The 11,758-nt window shown below is 23.0% G+C and overlaps 4 protein-coding genes across 4 annotated transcripts in view; 3 read left to right on the top strand and 1 right to left on the bottom strand.

Moving 5' to 3' along the window:
- Positions 1-255: 255 nt before the first annotated feature.
- Positions 256-4,364, bottom strand: mgp3 (RhoGAP domain-containing protein; the record flags this gene model as incomplete). The annotated part of the gene is made up of 2 exons (XM_641034.1): positions 256-4,206; positions 4,302-4,364. The coding sequence occupies 2 exons, from the start codon at positions 4,362-4,364 to the stop codon at positions 256-258; spliced, it is 4,014 nt and encodes a 1,337-aa protein (XP_646126.1).
- A 1,901-nt stretch (positions 4,365-6,265) lies between these two features.
- On the top strand, positions 6,266-7,954 carry celB (cellulase 270-11; the record flags this gene model as incomplete). Its single annotated transcript, XM_641033.1, has 2 exons — positions 6,266-6,323; positions 6,414-7,954. The coding sequence occupies 2 exons, from the start codon at positions 6,266-6,268 to the stop codon at positions 7,952-7,954; spliced, it is 1,599 nt and encodes a 532-aa protein (XP_646125.1).
- Positions 7,955-8,824: 870 nt separating this feature from the next.
- Positions 8,825-9,760, top strand: DDB_G0270584 (hypothetical protein; the record flags this gene model as incomplete). Its single annotated transcript, XM_641032.1, has 2 exons — positions 8,825-9,421; positions 9,524-9,760. 2 exons carry the CDS (start codon positions 8,825-8,827, stop codon positions 9,758-9,760), a joined length of 834 nt encoding a protein of 277 aa, XP_646124.1.
- Positions 9,761-11,536: 1,776 nt separating this feature from the next.
- Positions 11,537-11,758, top strand: part of DDB_G0269622 (hypothetical protein) — a gene marked incomplete at both ends in the record, with an annotated part of 1,026 nt that continues 804 nt past the window's right edge. Inside the window, one exon of the mRNA XM_641031.1 lies at positions 11,537-11,758. This exon is cut by the window's right edge and continues 459 nt beyond it. Coding sequence (XP_646123.1) covers positions 11,537-11,758 — 222 coding nt within the window.

Here is an 11,758-nt window from a genome sequence, read left to right as displayed (position 1 = left end):
TTCATTTACTTTTTTTTTTTTTTTCAGTTAATTAATTAATTTTTTCTGCCCAAAAATAACCCGCCACCATTCGCCAAAAAAAAAAAAACAAAAAAAAAAAAAAAATTATTTTTTCCTGAAAAAAAAAAAAAAAAAAAGAAAACATTTCTATTTTTGGCAATGATCAAAATTAATTAATTTTTTTTTTTTTTTTTTTTTTGTTAAATTTTTCAAAATGGTTTCTTTTTTTTATTTTTATTTATTGATTATTCATTATTATTGATTATTGATATTATTATTTTCATTATTATTATTATTATTTTCATTAAATGGTAATAATAATTGGTAAAGTGTTGAATTGAATTCATTTGAAATTGATAAGATTGTAGTTAAGATTAAAACGATACGACTAATGAAATGAGAGGTCATAATTTTTAAGTTTACAAATGAATCATTCTCTTTATTGATGATTGGATCTTGTTCATCTTCAATATCGAAACCACTTTCTGAAGTGAAATTATCTAAAGCTCTCTTTAAGGATAATGATAATTTTGCAATTGATTTAATATCTAATTGAGAGTCTGAATTTGTTAAATCTAATGAATTCATTAATTTCTTTTTATCTTTAATCATATCAATAATATCGAATATAAGTTGTTTATATTGTTGTTGTTTCTTTTTTAATTCTTCTGTTAATTGACTATGTAACTTATTATTAATCTCTAATAAATCTTCATCTTCATCTTCATCATCATCAAATTTAAATGATGTTGTACTACTTGATGGTGATATAATTGCATGTGCAATTTTTTCATTTGTTGTTGTATTTGTATTTGTATTTGTAGTAGTAGTAGTTGAAGTTGAAGAAGTTGATGATGATAATTTAGTTGTTGGATTATTATTATTATTATTATTATTATTATTATTATTATTTGTTGATAATGCACTCTTATTTAAAGAAGAATTTGTAATTACAATTGTTGGACTATTATTAATATCTAAATTTCTATTACCATTATTATTATTATTATTATTTGTTGATAATGAAGTCGAGGAAGTACTTGGTGATGATGATAATGGAGTTGTTGAAAAATCAGTACTACCACTTGTATTTAATAATCTATTTGTAGTATTTGAGATTGTTGGTGGACTATTACAATCAGGATCAGAGATTAGAGCAGGTGAGAAAGAAGCAGGAGTGATGGTATCTTGTACTTTTACATTAATATTTAATTCATCAGAAGTGAATGGATTTAATGGTTCTAAGAGTGCTAAAGTTTTTTGAATGAAAATTGTAGATTGTTCAAGTGTTAATGAAACAAATTTTGGATTTTGTTGTGGTGATAAGTCGTAATCGGTGAAAAGATTACTAATTGCAAATAGAGTATCAGGTGAATGAATACGAATTACGACACCACCAAGATAGCAAAGGTACTCATTGATACGATTCACTGTCAAGGTTACATTTGATAGCCAAGAACGTAGCAATTCCGATGATTGTTCATTTTGCACCAATTCAATTGGCGATAGTTTTGGCATTTTTGAAGGAATTTTGAAATTGATTGGTGGTGGTGATACGAATTTGTTCTTTTCAATTGCTTCTTTAATATCTTGTAAAGTTAAATTCCACATGTCAATAGTTAGGAATGATTCTAATGATTTGGTTAACTTTGTAATCAACAATGATGATTGCATAGCAAAGTAGGTTGTAGTTTCAATGGTTGTAATATCTGAATATAGCTCATTTACTTGAGTATGTAATTCATCGATTCTTTGTTTACAACGTTCTTGATCCTCTAAATAAATTGCATTTGATCTACGTTTAACCTCTGATGGTGACATTAAATGTGCTGATGGTGATTGTCCAATCAATCCATTACCATCACCAATTGATTTCTGTGGTGTTGTAATAGTCTCTGCTTTAATTTGATTAATCTTTGGATTAACTGCAACTGTATGTGGTGTTGCTGGTGCTGATACTTGTTGTTGAGTTTGATTTGATGATTGTATTGGTTGTTTTGATTGATTTTGATTTTGATCTTGATTTTGATTTTGATTTTGATTTTGATTTTGATTTTGATTATTATTATTTACAGTATTAATAATTAATGGAACACTACCAATATTTAAATGACTATAAGTTTGAGTAAGAGCAATTGGTTGTTTACCATTATTTGGTGATTGTTGTTCAACAATTGGTGATAATATATTATGTTTTACATTTGTATTGGTAGTAGATGATAATGGTGTTGATGGTGTTGATGATTGTTGTTGTTGTTGTTGTTGTTGTTGTTGTTGTGATGGTGATGATGGTTTAATTGGTGTTGAAGATTTATTGGCATTAGAATTTGTTGAAGATCTAAGTGGTGAAGTTGGTGGTGATTCAATTGATGATTGATTAATTGAGGTTGAAGAGGAAGAGGAAGAAGAAGGTGGACCTTCTAAAGAATCATTAACTTGTAATGGTTTAAAATGTTCAATTATATTTTGAACAAATTCTTTCTCTTTAAAGATATTACCTAATAGAATATTTGGATCAGTATGAGAACAACGTAAGAAACAAGGTGAGAAAACCATTGCTAAATTTGGGAAATTCATTTTATTATGTTCAACATTAACAGATTTACCACATTCTTGAAGTAACTCTATGATGTAACTAATTGTTTTTTGATTTAGTATTGGTAAACTTGAGATGATTTCAAAGATCTTTTCTCTCTTATTACTATTTTCAATACACTGATCATAGACAGTCAATGGGAATAGTGGTTCAGTGATCTCTCTTAACCAAAGTTTTAAAAGTGATGCAATTGTATAAACATTTTCAGTTGGGGCAACTTCATAATTACCCTCATCGAATCGTTTCTTCAATGAATTGATATCCACGACATTACCAGGTACTCTGAAAATACCCTGAGTCTTAAATACATCCAATGCAACCAATTTATGTTTTAAAAATACAACTATAAAAGGTATCTCTAAATATGGATACTTTTTCTTTTGTGCTACCATAATATCCTCTATCTTACAATTGAATATATTACCACCATTATGTGCTAATCCAATAGATTGAATTTGTTTATTCAATAACTTCCTATCTGATGTACTACTAACTGATGTACTAAATCTTTTTAATCCCCAACTACTTGGTTTCTTTTCTTTAGTTGGTGTATTACTACCATTGTTGCCGTTACCACCATTGTTGCCATTATTTAAATTTGTTTGTAAACTATCAGATGATAATGATAATGAATTTGTTATATTATTATCGGCTTTTTCTTTATTTGATAAAAGTTGATGTTGAGTTGGAAAAATTGGTAAACTATTTGATGATGATGAATGTTGAATTGAGATATCACCACGTGGTGATAGTAATTGTGGTGAAGAGATTTGTGGTGGTGGTGGGGGTGGAGGTGTGGTGAATCTATCCAAGTAAGGTTCATATTCGAATGGTTTTGGATATTTATGTGTGGTTTTAGATTTTCTAACGAAATCTTGAATTTCATCTTCATTATTGATAGAGTTGATGAGATTTAGTAGATTCTCAGTCTCTGTATTGAATTTCTGTGGTGTTGATTCCATTGATTTGAAATAACGATGAAAGTAACTCTTCACCATATGAATACGCACCATCTCCAAACGTTGTAAATCGTTCATTATCTTTGGTATTAGTTCGGTGAGAAACTGTTTCTGTGATGTGTTTGTCTCGTTGATTTGTGCTCTGTAGTCTTTGTCGGCTTTGATCACATCTTGGGCCGCTTTGATGGCACGTTTTTGTACTTTCTGTGTCTCACCTTTACTAACTCCTGTGATTTCGAATGAATCCTTACATAATCTATCATAGTTTTGTTTGGCTTTTTTCAATTTCGCCACTGACTCTTGATAGTGTATAAAGGATTTCTCGGCATCCACATGAATGGATTTCATCTTTTGTTCCAAATCAACTATTAACCCTTCAATCGGTTCAATTATATGTGTCGATATATTATTACATATATTCTCATGATGATTCGAATGTGTCAATGTCTCCAATTTAATTTGATCCCATGTATTCTTTAAACGTGGTCCAATATATCCATCAGGTGCCATAGGTTCAAATTTTAATACTAACTTTGATAAAGTTTTACTATATTCATCCTCTGATTGTATTCTTTTCTTAAAAAATTTCGTTATATCTTTTAATAATAATACACCTTTTTCTGTTGCTTTTGATACATTTTCATAACCATCCTAAAAAAATAAAACAAAAATAAATAAATAAATAAATAAATAAATAAATTAGTTTATTATTTATTTATTCTTTATTATTGTAAATAAATAATTACCCATAAATCTGCAAATGATTCTGGTTGGTTTAAATTTGGTATTTGTGAATTATCAACTGTCATCTTGTATTTGACGTTGTTTTTATAAAATTACAATATTTATATATATATATATATAATAAAAAAAAAAAAAAAGTATTAAAAAAAAAAAAAAAAAAAGTAAATAAATAATTTGTGATATAAATATAAAAATATGTATGGGGGTGATGAAATATATAAATATGTAGGAGTATATGTATAAATGTTTTTATAAAATTACAACAATAAATAATACTTTATTATAATTATTTTTTTATTATTATTATTATTCACACAAAATTTAAATAAATATATAAATTTTATTTTGTTTGTGTGTTGTTTGTTTCCATCAAAAATGATTTTCGTATAATACAAAAAAATAAAAAAAAAAAAAATTTTGAAAAAAAAAAATTAAAATTAAAAAAAAATTAAAATTTTTAAAAATTGGGATTATAAATTTTCGTATAAAATAAAATAAAAAAAAAAAAAAATGGGTTGGTGGCAATCTTCGTGATTTTCTTTTTATATATAATATATATTTTTAAATATATGTAAGACGAAGATTTGTTGTGATGAAGCCAAAAAAACTTTTTGATCAAAAGGAAAAAAAAAAAAAATAAAATAATAAAAAAAAAAAAAAAAAATTTTTTTTCTGAATAGAAAACTGCAAAAATGAAAAAAAATCTTTTTAAAAAAAATAAAAAAATTCAAAATATCAATGATTTTCGATGGTGACCATTTTTTTACAATCTTTTCACAATCTAGATTATCTATTTTTCATTAATGTAAAATATAATAAATATTAGATTATGCCAAAGGGTTCAAGTTTTCAATAAAATTTAAAGTAATTGTAATGAATCATTTTTTTTTTTTTTTTTTTTCATATTCAAAAAAAATAAAAAAAACAAGAAAAAAAAAGAAAAAAAAAAAATTATAGTTTTATTTTTTTAAAAGAAAATATTTAAATAAAACCTATATTTTTTTATTTTTTTTTTATTTTTTTTTATTTTTTTTTATTTTTTTTTATTTTTTTTTATTTTTTTTTTTTGAAACTTGTTATATTTTCATTTTAATTTTTAACTTTAATTCGTTTTGTTTTTATTTTTTTTATTTATTTTTTTTTGTTTTTTTAAATAATAAAAAAAATTTAATTTAAAAAAAAAAAAAAAAAAAAAAAAAAAAAAAAAAAAAAGAAAAACGTAATCCCAAAATAAATTTTAATTTATTTTAATTAAATTCAACCCTTTTCAATGAATAATCATAATTTCTTTAAGACCCACAGAATTTTCTTGGACAATTATTTGATCAGTTAGCAATATTTTTAATTTTTTTTTTATTTAATTTTTTTTTTTTTTTAAATTAAAATTTTTTTTATTATTTTTTATTTATTTTTTTTTTTTTTACTAAAATGGAAAAAAAAAATTTTTTATAGATTTTTTAGTTTTTGAATTGTTTTTAATTTTTATTTTTTTTAAAAATAATTTTCAAAATAATCTGAAAATATCCAAGTTTTAATTTCCCAAAATTTTGAAAAAAATAAATTAAAAAAAAATAAAAAAAAAAAAAAAACTATACATGTATTTCAAGTTATTTAACTGCAAAAAGAAGTTATCAATTCAAATAATACATTTTTAAAAATAATAACCAAATATTAAATTATTTTAATTTAAAAAATTTAATTTGTTTTTTAAAATAATTTTAAGTATTTAAACAATTTTTTTTTTTTAGTTTTAAAAAAATAAAAAAAAAAAATCAAAAAAAAAAAAAAAGTATTACAAATAATTTTATTATTTTCTTTTGTAAAAGTAATTAAATAAAAAAAAAAATAAAAAATAAATAAAATTAAATAAAGTCAATTAAAAAAAAAAAAATAATATAAATATATATAAAATAAAAAAAAAAAAACAAAACAATAATAGTTTATGATATAAATTTTTAATAATAATATGAAAAATATATATAGTTTATTCTTATTATTTGCATTAATAAGTGCAACATTTGCAAGTAAGTTGAAAAAAAAAAAAAAAAAAAAATTATATTGTAAATTTTAAATAAAAACCAATATACTAATTATTAATTTTAAAATTAAATTAGATAATGCATTTATTGTACATTGGAATTCAGATTCAATTTCAAAAAAATTAACGGGACAAATTGGTGATACAATCTCTTTTTATACAAGTGATGGAAATTCTCATGATGTAAAAAGTTCAGATGGTTCTGTTTCGTCAAGTGTTTTCTCTGGTAGTCTTACAAATCCTGGAATTTTCAAGGTAACACTTACTAAAGAAGGTAATATTGAATTTACCAGTTCATATGATGAAGGTCTTTCTGCAACAATAGTAGTTTCTTCTGGTGGTCAAATTCCGATTACAACAACTTCATCAACTACAACTGATGGTAGTTCAACCCCTTCCACTCCAACTTCAACAACTTCAGCCTCAACTACTACAAGTGGTGGTAGTGCTACAACAACAACAGGAGAACCAATTACTGATGGTTCTAATGGAGGCGCCAGTTCCACAACTGGCAATAGCGGGACGACAGGTTCTGCTACCACTACTACTTCTTCTTCTTCCGATAATTCCGATGGCAGTGTAGGTACTTCAACTACAACTTCACCAGCTATCACAACTTCAAGTGGGTCAATAATCGATCCAACTTCACCACCTACAACTGATTCATCCTCTAATAGTGGTGGTTATGGTTCATCATCTTCAATTGAAAATGGCGTAGAATGTTTATTAACAATCACTCAAGATGCATTTGATTCTTGGACATATGATAATATTATTTACACCGTTTATCAAGTAAATTTAACAAATATTGGTACACTTTCAGTTGAGTCTGTTATTCTCACTCCAAATGATAACTCTTTAATTTACCATACTTGGGAATTGGTTTATGATGGAACTTCACTCACTCTTCCAACCTATAGAAAAGCTGGTCCAATCAATCCAGAGGAAACCATTATCTTTGGTTATATCTCTAGAAATAGTACTGATGTTACATTTGCTTTAAGTCCAACATGTTCAGATTCATCAAGTCCAACTCCAACTCCTACTGAGACTCCAACTGAGACTCCAACTGAGACTCCAACTGAGACTCCAACTGAGACTCCAACTGAAACTCCAACTGAAACTCCAACTGAAACTGAAACTCCAACACCAACACCATCAAGCTCATCTAGTGATGTAGATAGTGGTTCATCATCTGAAATTGAAACCCCAACACCAACTGAAACTGATACCCCAACCCCAACACCATCAAGTTCTTCAAGTGAAGGAAGTGGATCATCATCAGAAACTCAACCACCAATTACTCCACCACCAACCACTGGTACTTCTTGTTTAGCCCAAGTCCAACAAAAAGTTATCAACTCATGGATTAATGGTGAAGTTGATCATTATATACAAGTTGAGGCTACTATTGTTAACCAAGGTTCAACTCCAATTTCATCTTTTAATTTTTATTCTGATGCTGAACAAATTTGGTCAGTTGAAAAAACAGGAACCAATACCTATAAATTACCAAGTTGGTTCTCAACAATTCCAGTTGGTGGGTCCCATACCTTTGGTTATATTGTTAAATCTGCTGAATTATCTGACCTCGAAGGAGTTCAATATACATGTTGATTTTAAAACTCTCTTTTTGTAATAATAAAAAAAAAAAAAAAATTTTTTGGAAATAAATTTAATTTTCAAAAACTAGTTTTGATTTCACTTTATTTAATAATAAAAATAATTTTGAATTAAAAAAACACAATAAAGGAAATAAATAAATAAATTTGTAACATTTAAAAATAATACCGTTATTAATTATTTTTAATTTTTAATTTTTACTTTTTTTTTTTAATGTTGGATTTTAAAGTTAAAAGCCTAAAAAAAAAAATAATAATTTCCTTCCTCTTTTTTATTTAATTCCTTTTTTTTTTATTTTTTTTAGCCTCTTTTTTTTTTTTTTAATTTTTTTTTTTTTTCTTTAAAAATTTATAATATATAATTCCTTATTTAACACTTTTTTTATTTTGTTCCTTTTTATTTTAATAATTTATAAATAAGTTTTTATTATTTTTAAAAAAATTGAAAAATTAGTTTTCTAAAATTTTTTTGCAACTCAAGTTTGAATCTTTAAAATATCTAAATGTCCTATGATAATAAATAACTTATTTTATAATCCAGGCTTAAACCTGGTAACTTCGAAGTTTAAAAAAAAAAAAAAAAAACAAATATAAAAACAAAAAAAAAAAAAAAATTAAATTTCAATTTTCAGTTGGACCAGGATTTTCTTTTTTTAATTTTTTTAAATTAAATAATAAGATTTATTTTTATTTTTAATTAAATTTAATTTTTAAAATTTATATATAAATGTTTTTATTTTTATTTTTTTTATAGGGATTAAAAAATAAAGTAGTAAAAAAGTAATAAATAAATTAATAAAATAAAAAATAATAAATTAATAAAATAAAATAAAATAAAATATTAAATTAAAACAAAATAAATTAAATGAACACTAATATTAATACATATAACCAAAATATAAATAGTGGCGAAAGTGATGTAATTTTAAATATTCCATTATTATTAAACAAATCACAAAGAAATATAAATGTTAATTATGGTACAATTTCACAATCAGTACCACCACTACCATCACAACCACTCTCAAAAACAAATCATCAACCAACTTCACAAGTCTATCAAATCCAAGCACAAAATCAACAACAACAACAACAACAACAATTAAATAATGTATTGGTATTAAATAAAAGTAAAAAAACATTATTGTTTGATAATAATGTTTATTATGGTGAATTAACGCCATACATAAATCCACAAGAATATATTGAAGTTATTGATTTAATAAATAATATTTCCAATGAAGCATTATTTGAAAAATCATCATTTTCATCATTTAAAAATAGAATTAAATTTAAAGTTTTTGATTGGATATTCTTGGCTTGTTTTATTTCAATATTAGTATTTTTTATAATCGCTAAATTATATAGGGCAGCTGTAGTAGTTAGTGTATTATTATTTTTAATTGCATTAATTTCAAAAGTATTATATTTCTTTTTTACCAAAAATACTGAAATTAAAATTGTATGTATAAAGAAAAAAAATAGAATAAAATAAAAAAAATAAAAAAATAAACATAAAAATAATTTATAAAATATATTAATATACATATATATATTTTTATAGAGTATTGAACAAGGATATGAAAACTTTTTTGGTGTATTAAGTCAAAAATACAATCCATTAATTTTTAAAGGTGTCTTTGAGAAGAAAGAAAAAGGTGATGGAGAATTTGAATATAACCAAACTTCATTAATAATTGAATACCCAACCTATATTAGAACTGCCTATGTGTTTCATAATCCAAATGAATATCAATGTTACAAACAACAAATTCAACCAATGACAAACTATCAATTGTAAATAATATAAATAATAATTATAATAATATTTTTAAAAAAAAAAAATAATAAAAACCATTCGTAAATTGTAAATATAAAAATTTTAAAAATAAAAAAATTGAAACAATAAAAAAATATCTTTTTTGTCCTTTCCCCTGAAAAAAAAAAAAAAAAAAAAAAAAAAAAAAATAAAAAAAAAAAAATTTGAAATATTATTTTTTTTTTTGAGGCGATATCTATATCGTAAATAAAAAGTAGTACCCAAATGTACAATAACTATACTTATAATGAAAATAATATAAACTCACTTGATAAATCTTCAGACTCCATCCCACCACAACCAACCCATCACAACAATAACAATAACAACCACTCCGAACATCATCATCAACAACAACATCATATTAATAATGATTTTATATCATTAAATAAGAGTACAACATCACTACCTCCACCATCATCTTTAATAGAAAGCAATAATAATAATAGCATTGAAATTGAATCATTAAGATATAATCCACAATTAGAGATTGTTGAAGATAATAATGATGATAAAAATATTGTAATTAAATTAAAAAAACCAAAAGGTGATAAATTTAATGATATATTTCCAAGTGTACTTGAAGGTTGGGTAACATATGAAAAATATTGTGGATTTATAACTGAATTAAATAATGTCGCTTGTTACACTAAATCTGATTTTATAAAACAAATAATTTTCTTATCAATACTTTCACTCGGTTTCATTGCTGCCGCAAGTGTAATAATTGGATTAGGTCAAGCAATTTATTCAACTTATATTTTATATGGTATTGGTGCTATTGCTTTACTATTATTAATTGCAATTATAGTTGCTAAAATTTCAAACGTAATTTTATTTAAAAAAAAAAAAAAAAAAAAAAAAAAACTATTTATAGAAATATATTTTTAACTCTATTAATAATTAATTAATATATAAATAGGATAAGAATTCAATTAAAGAGAGATATAAAACTTTAGAAAATAATTACAGTGAGGATGGTAAAATAAAATATGAAATTAAAAACAAAAAAACTAGATTCTCTCAAATTGGTTTATTTGGTAGCTATAATTCAAAATGTGAAGAAATTATTGTCACAATACAAGTACCATCATTATCACCTCCAATCAATATTAATAACAATCAAAACTCTGAGAAATTCCAAATATTGTAATTAAAAAAAAATATATTTTTTTTTTTTTTTTTTTCTTGTATATTAGTGAATAAATAAATAAAAGGTCAATATTTATTTTTTAAATAAAAATAAAAAAATAATAAATAAATAAGTAAAAAAATAAAAAAAAATAATAAAATAAATAATATAACAAATAAAAGTATATAGTATTACAAAACTGTAAAAAATAAATAAAAAAATAAAAATTTATTTTAAGTTTTAAAAATAAAACAATGTTTTTATTTGTGTTGACACAAATAAAAATTTTAAAACCAAATTACCACACAATTTGGTTTTAAAATTTTAAAATTTTTTTTTTTTTTTTATTTTTTATTTTTGGTTAACCACATGTTCACACTGTTATGACTTTTTTAATAAATTGTTTTGAAAAAAAAAAAAAAATGGTGTTTTAGAGATCTAGATAAAATTTAATAAAAAAAATATCCCCAAAATGGATATCATTACATAAAATAAATTAAAAGAAAATTAAACATATTTTATTGTTTTTTTTTTTTTTTTTTTTTTTGTTGTTTTTTTTTTTATTGTTTATATTTTTTATTTTTTATTTATTTATTTATTTTATTTGTTTTTATATTAATTAAATAATGAATAGTAATAACAATGGAGATAATAACGATTCCACTTTTAACCAAGAATTTCAATATAATTTTGAATATGGATACAGTTTTAAAAATGAAAATTTGGATTTCATAATTCAACCACAATTACAACAATTTTATCAACAACAATACCAACAACAACAACAACAACAAAATAATAATTATAATAGTAGTAATAATAATAAAGATAATAATCATCAAACTCAA

This window comes from Dictyostelium discoideum (genome assembly GCF_000004695.1).
Source record: "Dictyostelium discoideum AX4 chromosome 1 chromosome, whole genome shotgun sequence".
In the NCBI taxonomy this organism is placed as follows: Eukaryota; Evosea; class Eumycetozoa; order Dictyosteliales; family Dictyosteliaceae; genus Dictyostelium; species Dictyostelium discoideum.
This window is presented reverse-complemented; position numbering and strand designations above follow the sequence as displayed.